At 38.2% G+C, this 23,082-nt stretch overlaps 1 protein-coding gene across 4 annotated transcripts in view; it reads left to right on the top strand.

Annotated features, from left to right (window-relative positions):
* Positions 1 to 20,379, top strand: part of LOC107801864 (putative starch synthase 4, chloroplastic/amyloplastic) — a 34,253-nt gene extending 13,874 nt beyond the window's left edge. Inside the window, exons 18-23 of one of the 4 annotated variants that reach the window (XR_012707764.1) lie at positions 13,747 to 13,808; positions 13,927 to 14,023; positions 14,212 to 14,327; positions 15,006 to 15,072; positions 19,366 to 19,491; positions 20,051 to 20,379. Coding sequence is in view for 2 of the 4 variants with exons in the window: in XM_016625275.2 (XP_016480761.2) it covers positions 13,747 to 13,808; positions 13,927 to 14,023; positions 14,212 to 14,327; position 15,006 (276 nt within the window). In the remaining 2 variants the exon portion in view is untranslated. Of the gene's footprint in view, positions 1 to 13,746; positions 13,809 to 13,926; positions 14,024 to 14,211; positions 14,567 to 15,005; positions 15,498 to 19,365; positions 19,546 to 20,050 lie in introns of those variants that run through there. The other 3 variants (XR_012707765.1, XM_016625275.2, XM_016625268.2) reach the window with 3 other exon arrangements.
* Positions 20,380 to 23,082: the final 2,703 nt, after the last annotated feature.

Here is a 23,082-nt window from a genome sequence, read left to right as displayed (position 1 = left end):
AAACCGAATACCAAAGTATCGAACCGAAGTCCTTAAATACCGTACCAAAGTACCGAATGCTCACCCCTATACTCTGCTTCAGTGGTAGATAGAGCCATTTTTCTGAAGTCTGGACATCCAGCTAACAACAGTACCACCCAAAGTGAACACGTAGCCTGTGGTACTTTCGACTATCCGGATCGCCGCTTGAATTTGCATCAGCAAAACCTTGTAAGATAATATTGCTCGTTTTAAAACAAAGTGCCATACTTGAGGTGCCTTTAAGATATTGCAATATCCATTTTACACCTTCCCATTGCTCCTTTCCTGGATCTGACATGTATCTACTAACAACTCCAACTGCATGGGCTATGTCAGGTCTAGTACAAACCATAGCTTGCATCAAACTTCATACTGCTGAGGCATATGGAACTTTGGACATGTACTTCCTTTCTTCATCTGTCTTTGGTGATTGGTCCTTTGACAGATTAAGATGGCTTCCGAGTGGAATGCTTCTGGTTTTTGCATCATGAAGACTGAACCTGCTTAGTACCTTTTGTATGTACTTTTCTTGAGATAACTTTAAGGTTCTTCCGACCTGTTTCTGCTTATCCTCATTCCAAGCATTTGCTTAGCTGGTCCTAATTCTTTCATTTCAAACTCCCCCGCTAGTTGTTATTTAACCATGTTGATCTCATTTATGGTATATCACGCAATTAGCATATTATCAACATACAACAGTAAAATAATATAGGATTCATCAAGATTTTTGATAAAACATCAATGGTCCATCTCACTTCGTGTGAAACTATTATTATGCATGAACCCATCAAATTTCTTGTACCATTGTGGGGGAGCTTGTTTCAAACCATACAAATTCTTCTTCAACTTACACACAAGGTTTTCTTTACCAGAAACTTGAAAACCTTCAGGTTGCTTCATGTAGATGTCTTCTTCAAGGTCACCAAGCAAGAAAGCAGTTTTAACATCTAGCTGCTCCAAATGCAAATTTTCTGCAGCTACGATACTTAGCACCAACCTGATAGTAATTAATTTGACTACAGGAGAGAAGATCTCGGTGTAGTCAATTCCTTCCTTCTGTTGAAAGCCTTTTACTACTAATCGTGCTTTGTATTTCTTCTTACCATCACACTCTTCCTTGACCCTGTACACCCACTTATTTTGCAATGCCTTATTTCCTTTTGGTAACTGTGTAAGTATCCATGTTTTATTCTTTTGAAGAGAATTACCTCTTCTTTCATGGCTAGCTTCCAATTATCAGAGTTTATCACCTGCATTGCTTCAACAAATTATTTTGGTTCTCCAGCATCAGTTAGAAGTAAATAGTGGAGAGAGAGAGTTAACCTATCTGGAGCATTCGTGACTCTTTTAGATCTCCTTAATGTAGGTTCAGGAGTAACTGATCCCGAATTTGATTCAAGTCCTGACTCCAGATTTGGTTCTGCATCTGATTCTATCTCTGGTTTTGGTTCTGGTTCTGATCCAGATCCGGCTTTTGGTTCTTCATCTTCAAATTCAGAATCAGTTGCAATCCCTCTGGCCCCTTCATTTTATGATATTTCATCTAACTCAACTGTTTCAGATGTCTGTTTGCTAGTGCTGGTTGGTTCTACTTCAAGCTTGTCCTTGTACATCACATTTTCATTGAATGTGACATTCCTGTGTCTTAAGATCTTTCTATTTTCATCATCCTAAAATCGATAACCAAAATTATCATCACCATAGCCAATAAAGAAACATTTCTTGGCTTTAGGATCAAGCTTGTATTTATCATTGGAGTTTACATGTACATAAGCAACACAACCAAAGATTTTTAGATGTGCGAGAGTTACCTCCTTTCCTGTCCAGGAATTTCAAAATTCAGTGGTACAGAGGGTCCCCTGTTTATGAGGTAAGTTGTCGTGTTAACATCCTCGGCCCAAAAATACTTCGGCAATCCAGAATGTATTCTCATACTTCTTGCTCGTTCATTCAGGGTTCTGTCCATTCTCTCTACAATACCATTTTGTTACGGTGTTCTAGGAACTGTCTTGATCATTTTGATCCCATTCTTGGAGCAAAATGCTTTGAACTCTTGACTATCATACTCTCCTTCATTGTCAGATTTCAGACGTTTTAACTTTAGGCTTGTCTGATTTTCAACTTCAGCTTTCCATATTTTAAAGGTAACAATCACATTAGATTTATTTTTCAGAAAATAAACTCATATCTTTCTCGTGGAATCATCAATGAAGGTGACATAATAGCGTGAGCCTCCCAGAAAAGTTACATGTGCTGGTCCCCACACATCCGTATGCACTAGTTCCAACTTTTCTTTCTTTAGCGTCCTCCCCGCCTTTGAGAAACTAACTCTTTTTTGTTTCCCGTAATTGCAATCTTCGCACAAACCTAATTCTAACATGTTTGAGGTTTGACAACTTTTCTTTGGATGTCAACAAATTCATTCCCTTTTCACTCATAAGCCCAAGCCTCCGGTGCCACAATGTTGTGTCACGACCATGATCAACTGTTGCAATAGTATCTCTCTATATTGCAGTTGCATACAGTGTTCCCTTCCTGAAGCCTCGTGCCACAACCAAATTTCCTTTGGTTATCTTCCACGATCCGTTATCGAATGTTGTTGTATATCCTTCACTATCACGACCCAAATCCACGTGACCGACACCCCGCACACTACCCGACCCGAGCGAACCAACCTATATGTCAAACCAAATATAATTATGGAAGCCAATTGAAAATCTTGTACATTTTTAAATCAAGTCATAGAATTTTTTTTTATTTCCAAAGTCTTACACGATTTTTTTTATAAAAAGGATATAATCAATTTAAATAATTATTCCTTTATCCACAGCCCTATTTTTACATCTAACACAACTATCTATAGAGCCTCTATACCAAAGGATAGAACTACCACGTGGAATAATTCCAACAACAACAACACCAAACCCATTAGTTTCCCACAAGTGGGGTCTGGGGAAAGTAAGATGTACGCAGCCTTGCCCCTACCTCTGACTTGGAGTAATTTCAATAAAAGAAAATAAGAAATAACATGATAGCTACCATGAGATAAAAGTGGTCTTCATCATACCTCGGAAGAGAGTCATCCTAGTCCTGTCCACACATCACATGTCGCACCTCATCCTGAAACACATAAAGAAAATGGGACCCTGAAGAGGGGCCCGTAAGGGCTGACTACACCATGATGATACTCAATAAGTGTCATAGACTCTTTCTAACTTTAAGTTCTTGGGACAAACTTTATAAAAATAATGCACCAATATTTGATATAAAACGATAAGAAATTTTATCAATTCCTGATCTTTATCATTTTAAATAGGTCAAATACATACACGACCCCTTAAAATTGACACCAAATTTCATTTAGACACCTCAACTAACCTTTGTACCTATGGAACACCTGGGTCTCAATCTCTCTTAAGAATAAAACGCATGATTTGCAAGTGCGCTGAAATGGAAAATAGACCAATTATTGGGTAACATGTGTCAAATAACAAAAGGAAAAAAAAGGTTTTTTCTTCTCTTCATGTTCTTCAACTGCAACCACCAAATGCAGAAAAACTTGGTGACACCTTTTCCGAAACGCCATTAGAACGACCCTCAGCAATATTCAGAATGAAACGGCTTAGTCAACCCAAAAGAGATAACACAGGTCGAGATCCGGCGAGTTAGTCCGTTTCATCTGTGTTATTCAATTCCAACCACACAAAACAGAGATAACTACATGCCAAAGATTTAAGTTGCTTCTCTACTGCCCTATGTCCCCATTATGCACTATTATACATTTAGTCAAAGAGTTTTAAGTAGATGACGATTCGTAAGAATGTCACTCCATCTCCTAGACTGTTTATTTTATTTGGAAAACTATGTCCTAATTCCTAATTTAGTCCTTTATTCACAGAGAAGTTTTTTGTTCCCTAGTTATTAAACGAAAATTCAGCTTTTCCTATAACACTCAATTAAATTGAATTAAACTTTTGTCACAAGATTTTTTTATTATTCTATGGTGGTGAGGTGTTGTGGCATCAAGCATGTATGGCCAGTGATCTTAGTAATAGTTTTTTTTCATAATGAAGCCCGCGGAACAAATGATGGTGGACGTTTGATTCGATGGATGAGTTGGGTTTTAGATGTTTTTTTTGTGAGAATAGAGGAAGAAGATGGAGGAACAATTTTTGAGAGAGAAGAGGAGATTTTGGTGCCATGTAAGCATAATTCACGGGCCCATATATGAGTGAGAATCATTCTTTTTATATGTTAGTGATTGGTGTTTAATAGGTACATTAAAATGGTTGTTAAAATGTCTAATAGGTACAAGGGTTAGTTGAGGTGCCCAAATGGAAAATAGTGCCAACTTTAAGGGCTTGTGTATGTATTTGGCCTTTTAAATAAAAGACAAGTGAAATATAACCCACAATATAAACTTCTAAAATATTTATATTGTGGAAAGAATAAGAAACTTGAATAATTTCATTCATGTCTTTGAATGTCATATACATGGCTTTATATACAAGAAGATGTTAGAAACAGAATCATCTAAATCCCATAAAATCTGGGATTATACAGAATAAAATAAAAAAGAATCAAAATTTGATATTCTAGATTACAACAATTATCTCTAAAATCTTAGAGGATCAGATCTTGATACGGAGAACATCTTCCTGGAAATTCTCTATCATTCAACACTCCCCTCAAGCTGATGAATGGATATCGTCCATTCCTAGCTTGCTTATCAGGTCTTGAAACACATTGTTTGGTAGTCCTTTTGTTAAAACATCGGCCAACTGATCTTTTGTAGATATAAATGGCGTACAGATAGTCCATTATCTAATTTCTCCTTAATGAAGTGTCTATCTACCTCAATATGCTTAGTGCGATCATGCTGTACAAGATTATGAGCTATGCTTATTGCTGATTTATTGTCACAATATAGTCTCATAGGTCTTTCCCATCTTATCTTCAAATCATCAAGGATTATTTTTAACCATAACAACTCACAAACTCCCATCGCCATAGATTTGAACTCGGATTCTGCACTTGATCTAGCCACAACATTTTGTTTTTTTCTTCTCCAAGTCACAAGATTTCCTCCTAAAAAAGTACAGTATCCTGAAGTTGACCTTTGATCCACTAATGAACCAGCATAATCCGCATCAGTATAAGCCTCTAAAACCATGTCTCCTCCTCTTCGGAATAGTATTCTTTTTCCGGAACTTCCTTTACGATATTGTAGAATCCTGTTGGCCGCTCGGAGATGCATTTCTCTAGGGTCATGCATAAATTGGCTAACGACACTTACATCAAAGGCAATATCTGGCCTTGTATGGGACAAGTAGATCAATTTCCCTACAAGCCTTTGATACGAGCCTTTATCTGCCACAAAATCTTCTGGAGAATTACACAACCCATGATTATATTCAAATTGTGTGGCCACTGGTTTACACCCTAGTTTCCCTATTTCTTTCAGTAAATCAAGCACATATTTTTGTTGGGAAATAAAGATTCCTTGTTTAGAATGTGCTACTTCAATTCCCAAAAAATACTTTAATTTTCCAAGATCTTTGATATCAAATTCCTTGAGTAAACAATTCTTCAAATTGTGTGTGTCCTCTGAATCATCACCTGTTATTATGATATCATCTACATAGACTAGTAGAGCAGTTACCTTTCCTGTTTTTGAGTGCCTTATGAACAAGGCGTGGTCTCCTTGACTCTGCCGATAGCCTAGCTTGATCATAACCTTTGTAAATCTTCCAAACCATGCACGGGGTGATTGCTTTAGTCCGTAGAGTGCATTTTTCAGTTTACATACCATTCCTTTCTTGCTTTCAAAACCAAGTGGTACCTCCATATAGATCTCTTCATCTAAATCTCCATGTAGAAAAGCATTTTTAACATCAAATTGTTGTAGATTCCAATTAAAAATCGCAGCCAATGACAATAAGATCCTCACCGTATTCATTTTTGCCACTGGGGCAAAAGTCTCCAAATAATTAATTCCATAGGTCTGTGTGTAACCCTTTGCTACCAAACATGCTTTAAATCTTTCTATAGACCCATCTGACTTGTATTTCACGGTAAACACCCATCTACACCCTACCGGCTTTTTTCCTTTTGGTAATTCCACCATTTCCCAAGTTTTATTCTTCTGCAATGCTTCCATTTCCACCTTCATAGCTTCTTCCCACTCTTTGTTACCTAATGCTTCAGACAAATTTTTTGGAACAGGAATTGTGTGCAGGTTACTAAGAAAAGCTTTATGGCTTGGGGATAGGTTTTGATATGTCAAGGAAAGGCACAAAGGGTGTTGTGTGCAGGTTCTGGTTCCTTTTCTAAGTGCAATGGGAAGGTCAAGATCATTTGGTTGGTTATGTTCTTCTTCATGATCAGTTTGGTTTGGTGTTTCTGATGGTTCAACAAGTTCAGGATAGGTATTAGGAGCAGTAACATGAGGAGATAATTGTGGTTGAGTAGTTTGATCAGTTAGCCTCTTTCTTCTGGAATAAACCTGCAATGGTGGATTACTTTCTTGAATTGCTTTATCTATATCAAGATTAGAAGACTAATAGGTTCATTAGGATTTAGAGACTCAGATGAGTGAAGAGATGGTGACCCAGGCAAGGACACAGATAAGGATTTGTCATGGCTAGGAATAGACAAATCAAGTAATGATAAGTCTAGAGATCCTTTTCCATCCAATGACTCCCCTGAATGTAAGAATTTTTAAAAATGACTCACTTTCATCAAATGTGACATCAGCTGAAATAAAAAACTTCTTGGTTAATGGTTGGTAACACTTATATCCTTTTTGAGTAGGAGAATATCCAATGAAAACACACTTAAGAGCACGTGGATCTAATTTGCCTCTATTTTGAGAATGAATGTGAACATAGGCAATACTCCCAAAGATTCTAGGAATCAATTTACTGGAGTTTTCGAAATTCGGGAAGAAACTCCTAAGAGTATCAAGTGGGCTCTTAAAATTCAGAATTCTTGATGGTATTCTGTTACTAAGATATGCTGCAGTTAGGACAGCTTCCCCCAATACTGATTTGGAACCCTTTTGTGAAACAATAGTGATCTAGTAATGTTAAGTAACAAACCGTTTCTTCTCTCCGCTATCCCATTTTATTAAGGAGTATTGATACATGACGATTCGTGAATAATTCCCTCCTTTTTGAAGAAAACATAGAGGTTTTGATTGAAGTAGTCCTTGGCATTATCAGAAAGGAATCTTTTAATTGTCACATCAAATTGGGTTTTAACCAGATTTAAAAAGGTAGGAAGAACGTGGTTGACATCTGATTTTTGCTTTAACAAATAGATCCACGTTACTCTTGTACAATCATCAATGAATGACACAAACCATCTAGCACTGAAAATATTAGGAATGGAAAAAGGTCCCCAAACATCACTATGAATAAGAGAAAATGGAGTCTGACATCTTTTGTTGCTTATTGGAAAGGAAACACATTTATATTTTACAATTTCACAATCTTCACAATGAAAAGACTCAACAACCAAATCTTTGAATAAAGATGGAAACATTAGCTTGATTACATAAAAAGATGGATGACCTAAGCGACGATGATAGAGCCAAACTCTATCTTTATTGGACATAACAGATTCAGACAAGAATGAACTAGATAAGGAATTCTTAATTGTATCTCCACCATTGTGAAAATCTAGAAAATAAAGACCACCTTTCTCACTAGCATGCCCAATCATCTCCTTTGTGTCCTGTTTCTGAAATGCACAATGTGAAGAGAAAAAGGTTACCTTGCATTTGGAATCTTTGGTGACTTTGTGGACAGAGATGAGATTTGCTAATAACTTTGGGACGTGAAGAACATTCTTAAGTAAAAGACTTTCCCAGTTGTATGTCTCCTTGGCCAGCTACAGTAATAACTGAATCATCGGCTATAGTTATTTTTTTATAGCTAGGGCAAAGTGAATATGATATAAAGAGATGGGAGGAACAAGTCATATGATCAGTTGCCCCGGAATCAACCACCCACATTGGAGAAAATTTGTCTCTAACATTAGCAACAAAAGTGGAAGAAATACCTGCCAAGGCCATTGAACAACTACCTGCCGAAGATGATATCTCTAGAGATTCCAGCAATGTCTTCAATTTCTCAATATCTTCTTTGTTGAATTTTGGGACTAATGGACTTTTTTCATCAATCTGCGGGCTGCTAGCAATGTGTGCTTGCTTTCCATCAAAAGTATTTTTGGTTGGAGGTTTACCATTGAGTTTCCAACATATCTCTCTCGTGTGCCGGTACTTTTTGCAGTAAGTGCAGTAAAGATGTCCCCGTTGACAAGCGGTTTGAATGAACTTGCGGGCTTGACGGTGCTCTCCAATTGTGAAACTCCAGACTCTTTTTTATTTGTCCCTTTTGTCATAAGAGTTGATCCTTCATTTATTTGAGTTTCAAGCATAACACTCCTCCGTCCTTCCTCTGTCCGTATAATGGCCATTGTCTCATTCAATGATGGCAGATCTTCTTTTCCTAAAATTTGCACTCGTACAGCATCAAACTCTGCATTTAGCCCTGCAAGAAAATCATAAATCCTTTCTTTTTCAATAAATCTTTTCAAAATTACAGCATCGTCTGCGCAATGCATTTGAATGCATTAATAGAATCCATCTCTTGTCATAACCCCTGCAAAAGGTTAGAATATTCAGTGACATATCGAGCTCCCTGTTTTTTTGCAGATAATTTTGTTTTTATTTCATAGATCCTGGCAGCATCATGAACTTTAGAGTATGCCTTCTTCACTACATCCCAAATTTCCTTAGCAGTATTCAGAAACATAACGGTTTCACTAATTTCTGGAAGCATGGAGTTCCATAACCATGGCATCACCATTGAATCATGTTCATCCCATGCATCAAACTTGGGGTCTTCTTTGGATGGTCCTGTACCGAGGAGATGTCCTAATTTCCCTTTACCTTTTAGAAAGGTACGAACAAGCTGAGACCATTTTAGATAATTTTTCCTATTCAACCGATAAGAGGCTTGAATATTTTGTAAATCTCCAGTTGAAACTGTAGAGCTATGGCAGAAACATTTTCAGAGACTGGAGTATTCGCAATAGTAGTCTTTTCGGACATGGTTTTCAAATGGTTTTAACCCTTGGGCGGATAAAGAGGACAAATGTGATGAAAAGATGGATGAATGAAAAAAAAATCAGTCAGTAATAAGCCTAACACTCTGATACCATATGGAAAGAGTAAGAAACTTGAATAATTTCATTCATGTCTTTGAATGTCATATACATGGCTTTATATACAAGAAGAGGTTAGAAATAGAATCATCTAAATCCCATAAAATCTGGGATTATACAGAATAAAATAAAATAAAAAGAATCAGAATTTGATATTCTAGATTACAACAATTATTTCCAAAATCTTAGAGGATCAGATCTTGATATGGAGAATATCTTCCTTGAAATCCTCTATCATTCAACATATATCAATCCAAGATTTTGAATAAAATCATACAAAATTATTCCATTTACTTTAAGTCATTAAAATCACTTTCGTCTCTGTAGGCCTAAGCATAAGAAAATCATCCTTACCTTTCACTAGGAGTATTATACCATCACCCGACACAAAAAGGTCAACTAGGTTATGTACCTAGCGGCAAGTATCATATACCCTACTTGCTCAGGTCGTCTTATCGTAGTGTCGTACGAATCGACTTAGCCATGCTAATAATAGCACAAAATAGTACCCTCTCGAGGGAGAGCACTCTACCGTAGTGTATACCACAAAGTGGCCATCTACGCCTACACCGGCACGTGTAGTTTCATGACTACGAACACAATATATCCAAAGCCAATCTCGGTGAACACAAGAACTCCCAAAACATTTGATACTCCCAAAATAGATTCATAGCATAATAGCTTCAAATGATCTATTTTTTTATCAAATCATAGCATTGATAGAAAATCTAAACCATTTGAACAAAAATTAAATACCTTTTTACATGTAAAAGCTTTTAGCAATTTAACATCAATCTTTAAAAAGACACCACAAGTGCTATTCTATTTGTCAATTTTCAAAAGAAATACTTTCCATGAAAACTTATCTTTAGCACTCAAATATATATACTCTTATCAATACGTAAATTTTGATAAAAACTTATAACATTTACCTTAAATTCATTTTGCCAACAAGATTTAAAATAATATTTTATAAAACAACATGACACTACATATGTAACATAATATTGTAGTACAGGGATACATCCATACTTGTTTGTCCCCACAAGCACGAAAGCACATTTGCAAACAACTTAAGCAATAAGCATTAACTTGAAACATGCTTTTAGAGAAAATCTCTCAAGAAGAGTAAGTTTTAATCAACTTACCTCGTTTTCGCTTTATTAACATTCACAAGCTTTTAATCCTCTTCCATCATTCCAATATTGATTAAAATGCTCAAACATCACCAGGAAGTCGATATCTACAATTAGATATCCTAATTACATCAAAATATAACCTAAAATATTGATCAATGTACTATGGCTCATAAGTTGGCTACAAGCCTCCAACAACTCAAATCGCCGAATAGATTTACATGCTAGCCCCTTCAACTTCATTTTTATATTTTAATACCCATTCGAAGTTATTAATGATACTACATCAAGCCACCAAGTTAGTATTCATCGTCTTCCATAATCAACACTTGTAAAATATACAATTTGGGTGATTACTTAGTTGATCACTTCCAACTTTTGCTAACAAATAATTCCATAGGTTCATCTTATTCATCAATTTCATCGCCAAGATTACTATTCTTCTTCTCTCTCATTTTCTCAAAAGTACTATTCATGCCATGAACTAGAGTTTTATAATCCAATCTTTCAATCATTAAAACTTGTAACAAATGCTTCAAATACTTCTAACTACTCATAATAAACTAGTTTGAATCATTAGAATTACCTCTAGTAAATCAACCTTGAAAAATCACAACTTTGGTGATTTTTGTGTTCTTGAGGATTTGATGATGAAATCTAGTATTTGGATGTAAGAATGATATTAGAACTCATGTATATTGAGTAAGAATCAACCCAAAATATCATTAACAACTTATCTTAGTTGGCTGGACTTGATTTGAGCTTAAAATCACCTCTTGACCTCAAGAACCCTAACCCCAAAAGCTCAAAATACTCTCTCCCCGACTTTGTACTTGTAGGCCCAAATTTCTGGGTTTCGAACACTGCCCCAGACTCTTCGCATTCCTAGTTCACTCCTCCTCCAAGCTCGGATGCGAACCCGGACGCTATGGTTGTACTTCAGTGCCAGCCTTTGGTAATTTGATCATAACTTCTTGTCGGAATGTCCAATTGACGAACGATTTGAAGCGTTAGAAACTTGACTCGAAGATCTTTTATTTGATAGGTTGTTCACCACATAACTCCTTATATATATGTATATCTAGATATGCTCGTCTAAAGTTAGGTCCTGCGCGTACTCATTTGGAACTTTAGTCTATCATGCAATTTCTAACTTGACTTGTCCCAAGGGCTCTCCTTAGGCCCTATATCATTTCAAGTACACCTCGTACACTTGTTATTATGTTCATGGAATATCTTTCATATTGTTAATTAGCATTCGCATACAAATAAATGTAACTAGCACACGTCGAACCTCTTAATGACCTTATAATATTTCAGAACTTTTTCCAGGGCACTACGTTCACTGTCAACCTGATCCATAGATATCAGATTTTTCTTGAGGCTAGGAACATGTCGGACATTTTGCAATTTCCATAGCGTCCCTTGTGAAATCCTTATATGAACTTGACCTTTCCCGACAATATCCAGAGGTTCGCCGTATGCTACATAAACCTTCCCGAATTTTCCAGCAATATAATTATGCAATAATTCTTTGCATGAGGTAGAGTGAAAAGATGCTCCTGAGTCCAGAATCCAAGATTCGACTGGGCTATCTGCACAACAAATTAGTGCATAACCGACTTGTTTAGCAATCACATTTGCTGAATTATCATCCTTGTATTGGTCGTTCTTCTTCTTCTTTGGCTCTCTACATTGACTACTGTAATGACCCTTTTTATCACAATTCCAACAAGTAATGTCTTTGCGGTTTTTTGATTGCCCTCTTCTCCTTGACTTTGATCTGCCACGACTATGACTTTGTCCTCTTTGGCTGCTTCTCCTCGTGCTTTCAGTATTAAAAACAGATCCTAGGGAATCACTTGATTCACTTCAGCGAATATCTTCGCTTAGAACCAAGTCTCTAATATCATCCAATTTGAGTTTGGTACTTCCCGATGAACTGCTAACTGCAGTTACTATTGCAGACCAACTCTCCGGTAGAGATGATAGTAGAATCAACGCCCTGATTTCGTCATCGAATGTTATATTAACACAACTCAACTGAGTTAATATTACACTAAACTCATTGATATGTTCCGTAACAAATCCACCTTCTGTCATCTTTAAGTTGAACAATCGACGCATCAAATAGACTTTATTTGAAGCAGATGGCTTCTCGTACATATTTGATAACGCCTTCATCAGGCCTGCAGTGGTTTTCTTGTTATTGATGTTAAACGCCACATTTCATGTTAGCGTCAAACGAATCACACCAAGAGCTTGGCGATCTAATAGATCCCAATTCGCTTTGGCCATATTCTCTAGTTTTACCCTGGTCAGAGGTAAGTGTAGTTTTTTCTGGTACAAATAATCCTCTATTTGCATTTTCCAAAATTCAAAATCTTTGCCATTTAACTTGTCCATCTTAACCTTTCCTTCTTCTGATGCCATTTTTCACAATTTTTTATATGAATAGTGCCTGCGAATAGTAACATCGGATACTACTCTGTGTAAGAAAAACTGTCCAACCGTATAAGGTAGACAACAATCACTATTGGTGAACAGTACTATCACTATTAATGAATAGTACTTCATTATTGTGAATAATGTTAGTATTGATGATCAATAGTGTCACACTATTCTTGTGAATAGTACCTGCATCAATACCGTACTTTTTTACCAGAATTACATTGTATGTACTTTGATACCAGTTGTTGAGAAGCGTGTCAGGATAATAGACGGGAAAAATATTTAAAAGAGAAAAGCAATAAATTGCACAAGACAAGACAAGATTTACGTGGTTCAGCAATTTTTGTCTACTCCACGACCACAGAAAGAATAGCTCTTTATTAATTGAAGAGAAAGAAGAGGTTGAGAGATGATTTACAACTGAAGAAAGGGTTGCCTATTTATAGGCAGAACGTCTGCTGGAAAAAAAATCAGTAAATGTGAATACGAAGAGGACGACACCACAAACTGCGCGCCGAATTCTTCTTTGACATTTGCAGCCAGCATTTCATGACTCTTATTTCTTTCTGTCTCTTTCTATCTTTCCTTTCTTTCTTTTTCTTTGATTTTTCCATTTTGCTCACATGGGTTTGTCACATCACAATTTACCATGCAAACATTGGCCGCACATTTTGCTTCAGATGAAGAAGGATTCTCAAAATTAGAAAACATACTATCATTAGATGAGTACTCATGATACATGTATCATTCTTTTGCTTTCCACAGTGAATTGATTAACCTTTTTAATTGACACACAAATTGACATCATGTTTGCTTCCCTTTAGAGTCTTTAGATTTTAATCTGCCTGCTTTTTTGTATATATCCTGAAATTTTAATGCTTCTGATGGTTTCTCTGTTTATATGTAGCTCAAGGCCATGAGATATGGAGCTGTGCCTATTCTACTGAATTTTACGGACAGTAACTTCGGGTTAGTTAACAACATATGCAAAATGAGCTGAAAATTTTCATCCTGTGTTATCTATGGTTTGTTATTTCCTTGACTGTTGAGAAAGTTCACGTCTTTCTTTAAATTACTGGACAAACAGGCACTTTATGGACCATGATCTTGAGGGCACCAAATTCTCTCGTTATATCAAAGATACCTTCGCCAATATGTCCCTGAACCAAGCAATTGAAGGACTTGTATGTACTTGAGTCTTTCCAAAGTCTTTCTCACCTCCTTCCCCCGTTCCCCTCCCATGGGCCCGAAAGAACTTAACAAATGAATATGAAAAAACTTTACTCTTATTCAGCTGTCTGCTCCTGGTAAGTACTTTACTACCCAGAAAAGAGCAGGCTTTTTAATCGTGCTTTATGTCATGTTATTACAGAAGAACAACCCTTCAAAATGGGACAAGAAGATTGTCGATGCCATGACAAAGGATTTTTCGTGGGAGGCAGAGTGCTGTGACATTCATATCTCTGCATATACAGCAATAAAGAACTAGTAAAATAGATTTTCTGTACATATTCATGTATTTATATCTCTGACCACGCCTTTACATATAGTCTAGCGGAGGGTCTTTTGTTATCTTAAGAAAGAAAAAAAAGATTAGAATGTCTATCCTTTTATAGTCAATTGTTTTAGTCAGTAGTACGGACATAAGTGCGGGCATTGCCCATTCTAACAAATAATTGAATGTCCTCTCTAATGAATAATCGATATGAAGGAGTACATCTGAAAAACATTGGTTGTTCTGTCTTTCCCCTCTTCTATGACACCCCAACCCCTGTCCCCAGTCTCTCCATCTAAATGACAACACCATCTAAATGACAACAACAACAACAACGACCCAGTGAAATCCCACTGGGGTAGGGGGAGGGTAGTGTGTACGCAGAACTTACCTAGGAGTAGAGAGGCTGTTTCCGATAGACCCGAGGGACTTTCTCCACCTAAATGAGAAAGTCCGAAAACATAAATGTTTAAAAGAATGAAAAGAGAAGGAAAACCTTGATCAGCTTTTCCTTTACTTCGCCTTTTCCACCCTGCTTTATGCGTATAGGACAACTTATGTCATCATTCTTTGGGATGAATAGAAACCTAAGGTAAACTAGTATTTTTTTTCTGCTGGTTAATTAAGTTGATATTTGAAGTCACTTTGCTAATGTTGTCGCATCTTATCAGAGGTTACAATTTGCCTTTTTCAAATGTAAGTGGGCTGCCAGAGATATGGACCACAGCTGATTTTCGTGTAAGCTTCTTCTCAAATTTTAAGCCTATAGTATTTACTAAGTTGATGATTAATCTTTTTTGAAGCTTGTTATCTTTAGAACGAGAAGCTCCTTTGTGAATTCTTACTTGTTTGAAGTTGGTTTTTGAGGGAACAATAACCATTAAGTATCCGCTAGACTGCTACATGTTATATGGTGGATTTGCTAAGAGTATCCGCTAGTAGACAACTAATATCCATTTTTATGATTCTTGATTCAATTGATACCATGCAATGCTGTTATGGTTTAGTGTGTCACCAAGATTGAAGGATAACAATATCATATTAGAAAACGTTGTACATTCCAAAGTTAGAGTTTTTGAAATTTGAGGTCGCGAACTCTATAGATCTCATTTCAAATTTGTCCATATTTAGGAGCTCTGCTGGTTTCCCGGTACACAGTAAATTCTTGTTGGTGCTTTAAAATCATTTTGCGTTTGTATTTCTGCAAATCTATCTGTATACTGTAGCTAGCCATTTCACGTTTCAGCACTGATACTGAGGTTGGTAGACTGAAATAAATTTTTCTAGGCCCTAACATCGAAAGCGACAGTAGAGCAGCAGTACTTTGTGTCGTCAACATTGAATTCATTATCTGCTAACAAACGACCCACCAAACAAATATGCCCTTTTCTCCATTTTGAACATCTAGGAAAAAAGGATCAGGCCCAGCAAATTCACTTCCGTGGTTCAGAGTTTGTTGGGTTGGCCCAGGCGCTAACCTTATCATGTGCTACAGATATGACTGACCGGAAGCACAGAAATAGTTGTATAATTTCAGCAGAAGTGTGAGTCTTGGTCATAGTATTTGGTCAGAGAGGCAGATTTAAGATTTGAAAGTTGTGGATGTCCCACCCTACATTTATAATACAACTCTAGACCCACCACTGTTAATAGACCTAAAATTTTATGCAGTAATATCCTTTCTGGAGATCAAACAGGTGGATTGTCGCTTTTGATGGGTCACAAGTAGGGGTTTTCATGGTTCGGTTTGGATCGATTTTTCCTAAAAAGAAATCAAACTAAGCAAGTCGGTTTTTCAAATATTGAAACCAAACCAAACCAATTAAGTCAGTTTTTTATCGCTTTGGTTTATGTCGAATTTTGCCAGTTTTTCGATTTTTTCTGTTATTTATCGGGTTTTTTCTAAAATATGAGACATACACTATCAAACACATATTCCGGCGACTACATTTTGAATGTAACACGATCAAACTAATTGCATTTTGAGAAATTCATTATTTACCAAGATATATTGAAGATCATTGAATCAAATAGTGAAGAATAATTTAAGGACTCAATTAAAATTAAAAATAGATTATTTTTAATATGAAATGGATTCTTGTACTTAGCAAAAGAAAACTACCAATCAAACTAGAATGTAAAGGCAAAGAACTAGATTATTATAATAGCAAAGAACTAGACTAAAAGTGCAAACGATTAACATGTACATTTAGAATTTTAGATGTGTATAAATATATATATATATATATATATATATATATATATATATATATATGTGTGTGTGTGTGTGTGTGTGTGTGTGTGTGTGTGTGTGTGTGTGTGTGTGTGTGTGTGTGTATTTAATGTCTATAGTCAATTTGGTTCGGTCTTTTCGGTTTTTTTTTTATTAAAATAGAATCCAAACCAAATTTGATCTGTTTTTAAAATTCAAAACTAAAACCAAACCAAACCAAAAAAGTATCGGTTTTTTTGGTCGGTTTAGTTAGTGTTTCGGGTTTTTATAAACACCTCTAGACACAAGTACGTAATATACTGTCTAGGAAGATGTACTTAGGACAATGTAGTGGTGTCTAACGGGCCGGGTCACCCCGTTTCCGGACCGACCTAGACCGGTTGAAATCAGAATCGGCCCAGACCGGTTGAAATTGGAATCGGCCCAGACCGGTACAAGGGGGTCGGGTGGGGCTGGGTTAAAAGGGTAGGGGGTTTGGTCCATTCACCTATTTTCAACCGGTTAACCAGACCGGTCAAACCTGGTCAACAGAAATACTGTAGAATCGGTTAAACCGGCCCGGACCAGTTAACGACTAGTTTTTTTTGTTACAACCCATATCCACATGTGTTAGTTCATGCCATATATTAGTTAACATAAATCCAAGAAAGAATTATCTTTGAGATGATAAGAAGTCAATCATATTGGTCTTAAGTGATACAAGAGTGTATAAGGGTGATTAACAAGTATTAGAAGTTAAATGAATCAAGGATGTTGTAACTCGTATTTTCAAGTAATCTAGCGGTGCTTAATACACTCAAGAGTTCATTTATTAAGGTATTTTAATCATATAATATCCGTATCATAAGTCTTGAAGTCAAACGAGTTATGAAACAAAAGTCGACAAAAGTTGTCGCAACTTAGGTTCATAATTTTACTTAAACATTAGGTCAAATGTTTCTAATCTTTTCTCCTAATTTACAAGGAATTACGGGGTGATCTACCAACCAAATTAAAGATCTATGGGTCTAGTTTCCAACGCATTAAATCGTTCATCGATATGATCTTGGAGTAGAGAGATATTCGCGTTTTCGCGAGACTGCGCCAAGCACCTCTCTATGGGGCCCACTAAGGCGGTTTAAGATATTTGGACCTATATAGGATGCCTCCAACCCGTTTTAAGTCATTTCTTATCACTATTTTCAGACCTTAGAACCCTAGGAACATCCTCTCAAGGTTCTCTCAAGATTCAAGACCCAAAAAGGGGCAAACAACACAAATCAAGTGTCGGGAATTCCGTGGCGCTAGTAAGTCTCTTGTTCTTCTTGTTGTTGCTCATTTTTGTGTCGTTCCAGCTCGTGTGGGAGGTTGTTTTAAAGAGTTTATGTTCTGTAAATACTCCCTCATGTTCTTAATATCAATCCTAGGTGATTTCAAGCCTTCTAAAGTGATTCTAGTGCCGAAAAACACTAATTGATCGCTAGTTTCGCTTTTTTGTTGTTGTGGCAGCATTGGAGGGATATTTCATGGAAATTTAAGGTCAAATTGGAGTTGTTATTTCTGTATAAAGGTAAGGAACCTCTTAATCTATATGTATTTAAGATTATCCAAGTTGCGGCTAAGCCATTGAAGCTAGAACTTGTGAAATATATATCGAAAGGCTTGGTAGTAATGTTATTGTTTTGTGGACTGTTTTGCGTTGCTGTTGGGCTGCGTATTTTACTATTGTTTTGTGGAGTTTTGGAGGAGGATGGGTGTGGAGAAACACCATATATATGTAGGGTTATGGGCTGATAGTTATTCATAACATTTCCAGGTTGTTTGACACGACTACGGTGGTCGTCGTATGTATGGAGTGATTAGGCTGTGTGTGGACTATTTTGGGAGGCTCAATATGTTTATTATTGATGTTGTTTGGGCTGTTTGGTGACTGTTTTGAATGGTGTGAGGTCATATATATAGGGGAGGTGCTGTCCGTTTCATCGTAAAATAGGTTGTGGTCGATACATAATAGTTATGACGCTTAAATGATAACGATAGTATCGTTTCTCTTATTGTAGACTAAGGAGTTTTGACAATTGCATAGCTTGAGATTGGGGCAGTATATACAAGGTATGTGAGGCTATACCTTTCCTTCTTTTGCACGACTCCGCTTGTACATAATGTAATGAACGAGCTTCCACGATACTCTACTCTTAGAAGCTAGCAGTACTTACATTGTGTTTCCTCTTATGGAACGATTGATGTTAATGTTGCTTCTCTTATTCTTATGTTATCAATGTTGTTGGTACTTCCTGATTCTTATAAGGTTCATAGTGAAGAGTTAGTCCTAATAACGTGTACAGAGGATACTGACCTTACGTCACTCCGAAAGGTTTAGAATGTGATTCCATGAGTCGAGCATGCATTATATATATGTATCTATTTTACTCTACCGAGCCACGCTATAGTTGGCCGGGTACGGCACCTATTGTGCAACCACCGATCAGTTGGGTTTTACCGAGCTCCACGTGGCCGGGTACGATTCTACCGAGCCTTATGATGGCCGGGTACGTTTTTTTACCGAGCCTATTATGGCCGGGTACGATATGATGATGATGATGCCCACAGAGGCGAATGTTTTAAGGGTTTATGTATTTATACATATGTATCATGCATTTCATGTAAGTAGCCCTCAGAGGTACTAAGATGTTACAGGTTGTATATTCTCTATCCTTGCTTACATTACTGATCGTATTTATGGTTCCCTGCCTTATATACTCAGTACTTTATTCGTACTGACGTCCTTTTATTTGTGGACGCTGCATGTCGTGCTGCAGGTCCTGATAGACAGGCAGGTGCAGCTCCCCCACCACAGTAGGCTGTCCAGTTCAGCGGTGATTGGCGAGATCCCTTCTCCAGACTTGCCTTGGTCTTGGCATGCATTTTTGTTATAGACATTATGGGTATGTTGGGGCCCTGTTCCGGCTATGTTGCAGCACTTATGTTCCTTTAGAGGCTCATAGACAGGTGTCGACTCATGTATAGTTTGGTATGCCTTGTCGGCTAGTTTTTGTTGTATAGTCTTTCATAGTAGTGTGGTAGCTCATACCTTATATGTAGTTTTTTGATTGTCTGGTCATCCCCTGCTATGTATGTTCATGCCGTCATATTTTATTGCTGGTTGTCCATGATCCAGGTCTACCATTTATATTGATCTCGTCAGCCCTAAAAGATAATAATGAAGGTTAGATGAAATGTACGTTGGTGCTCGGCAAGTGTGGTCGGGTGCTAGTCATGGCCCTCCAGTTTGGGTCGTGACAAACTTGGTATCAGAGCAAGTCTGTCCTAGGGGTTGTCTATGAGCCGTGTCTAGTAGATTCTTGATTATGGATGTGTAGCGCGCCACATTTATAATCAGGAGGCTACATGACATCTAGGGTTGTTACCTTCTTCCTGAATCTAGATCGTGCGTAGAGTTGAGTCGTAAGTGTTCGTCTCTAATATTCACCTTGTTTTTTTCAGTGATGCTTTCGACTAGGAAGCAAACGATTAGTAGACGGCTTGATACAACAGCGGGAGAGGGTACCAGTCAGGTGCCCCAAGTCAGAGCAGGACAAAGTGAGGCTCAGAGTGAGATGCTCTCTCATACCTCATCTACTCCATCTCTTCCAGAGGATATTAGAAGGCACCCAGCGCCTCCAGTTCCTCCGTCTGGTACTCCAGACCAGGATATGCGGAGTGCTTTGCAGTTATTGACTAGCTTGGTAGTTGCTCAGGCTCAGAGGCAGAATACAGGTGCTGCTGAGAAACCAGTTAGTACAAGAGTTCGTGATTTTATTAATTTAGACCCTCCAGTGTTTACCGGATCAGACCCCAAGGAGGACCCACAGACTTTTATTGACCAGGTTCATCGTACACTTCGGGTTATGCATGTTAGTGATACAGAGGCAGTAGAGTTGGCTTCTTATCGGCTACGGGATTTAGCGGTTCTCTGGTATGATAGTTGGGAGAGATCCAGGGGTCCGAACCCTCCTCCAGCTGTGTGGAAGGAATTTTCTGAGGCCTTTCTTCGTCACTACTTGCCAGTTGAGATACGACGAGCTAGAGCTGATAAGTTCTTGAACCTTAGACAAGGTAATATGAGTGTGCGAGAGTACAATATGCAGTTTGATTCTTTGGCAAGGTATGCTCCCCATATGGTGGCCGAGATGAGTGATAGGGTGCATATGTTCGTGAATGGGTTGGGACCACATCTGATAAATGAGTGTACGACAGCCTCCTTGGTGGAGGGCATGGATATTTCCCGTATTCAAGCTTATGCCCAGACCCTAGAGGATCGTAAGCGCCAGCAGAGGGCAGTTAGGGAGCAGGATAGGGGCCAGCATAAGAGGGCGAGATTTGCAGGGTATTCTGATGACTTCAGAGGCAACATCAGGCTACAGTTTTCGAGGAGTTCGGCGCCACCTGTAGCTAGTGCTCCTCCACAGTTTTAGAGGCCTCGATATGATCGATCCTATTCTGGTCCAGGTCAGAGTTCGCGGGCATCTGGCTCGCAACATCACAAGAATACTAGTCAGATGAGACCCCCAACACCACATTGTGATCAGTGCGGCAAGGCCCACTTTGGACTGTGTCGTCGAGGTTCTGATGCATGCTATTCGTGCGGACAACCTTGCCATATGATGCGGGATTGTCCTAATAGAGGAGGTGATGGTATGACTCAGCCGACTGGATCTGTGTCTGGTTCTTCATCATCAGTTCGACCTCCAGCACGGGGTTTTCAGCAGTCGACAGATCGTGGTAGGGGTAGAGGTGCAGTGCCGAGTTCGAGTGGTGCTCAAAATCAAACCTACGCTCTAGTAGGTCGACAGGATCTCGAGTCGTCTCCAGATGTTATTACAGGTATTATATCTGTGTTTTCTTATGATGTATATGCGCTGATTGATCCGGGATCTACATTATCATATGTTACACCCTTTGTGGCTAATAAGTTTGGCATTGAACCTGAATTGATAAGTAAACCCCTTGCGGTATCTACTCCGATAGGAGATTCTGTGATTGCTAGAAGGGTATATAGAGGTTGCACTGTGATGATTTGTAGTCGTCAAACCTCGGCAAATTTATTTGAGTTAGAAATGGTTGATTTTGATGTGATAATGGGAATGGACTGGTTTGCCTCATGCTATGCAAATGTTGACTGTCGTACGAAGATGGTTAGGTTCCAATTTCCGGGTGAACCCGTCATTGAATGGAAAGGGAACATTGCTACACCGAAAGGTAGGTTTATTTCCTATCTTAAGGCAAGGAAAATGATCTCAAAAGGTTACATTTATCATCTCGTTCGCGTTAGGGATGCGGAGGCGAAACCGCCTACTTTACAATCAATCCCTGTGGTCAACGAATTCCCAGATGTTTTCCCAGATGAACTCCCAAGCCTTCCTCCCGAAAGGGAGATTGAGTTTAGCATTGATGTGTTGTCTGACACTCAACCGATCTCTATTCCTCCATACAGAATGGCCCCGGCAGAGTTGCGAGAGTTGAAGGTGCAGTTGAAGGACTTGCTGGATAAGGGCTTTATTAGGCCTAGCACTTCACCTTGGGGTGCACCAGTCCTATTCGTGCGGAAGAAAGACGGGTCGTTACGGATGTGTATCGACTATCGACAGTTGAATAAGTCTACTATAAAGAACAAGTATCCACTTCCAAGAATTGATGACCTGTTTGACCAACTCCAGGGTGCCAAGTATTTCTCCAAGATTGATTTACATTCAGGGTATCATCAGGTGAGGGTTAGGGAGAAGGATATTCCAAAGACGGCCTTCCGGACAAGATATGGGCACTTTGAGTTCTTGGTGATGTCGTTCGGGATAACTAATGCCCCAACAGCTTTTATGGATCTCATGAATACTATATTCAGACCCTATCTTGATGTGTTCGTGATTGTATTCATTGATGACATTCTAGTGTATTCTCGTTTGGAGGCGGAACATGCGGGCCACTTGCAGATAGTATTACAGACGCTTCAGGATCGTAAGTTATATGCTAAGCTCTCCAAATGTGAATTCTGGCTGAACTCAGTAGCATTCCTTGGCCATGTGATATCTGATGAGGGTATTAGTGTCGACACTCAGAAGATCGATGTAGTAAAGAATTGGCCGAGACCTACAACACCATCAGAAGTCCGCAGCTTCCTAGGGCTAGCAGGATATTATAGGCGGTTTGTAGAAGGATTTTCCTCTATATCATCACCATTGACTAAGTTAACACAGAAAGCTACCAAATTCCAGTGGTCTGACATTTGTGAACGTAGTTTTCAGGAGCTGAAGAATTGATTGACATCTGCACTAGTGCTCACTCTTCCTGAAGGAACAGAAGGTTATGTGGTATATTGTGATGCCTCAGGTATAGGTTTGGGGTGCGTATTGATGTAGCGTGGGAATGTGATTGCTTATGCATCAAGACAATTGAAGAAGCATGAAAAGAATTATCCAACCCATGATTTGGAATTGGCTGCAGTAATATATGCTTTGAAGATATGGCGGCACTACTTATAC

The sequence above is a fragment of the Nicotiana tabacum genome, chromosome 3 (assembly GCF_000715075.1).
Source record: "Nicotiana tabacum cultivar K326 chromosome 3, ASM71507v2, whole genome shotgun sequence".
Lineage (NCBI taxonomy): Eukaryota > Viridiplantae > Streptophyta > Magnoliopsida > Solanales > Solanaceae > Nicotiana > Nicotiana tabacum.
This window is presented reverse-complemented; position numbering and strand designations above follow the sequence as displayed.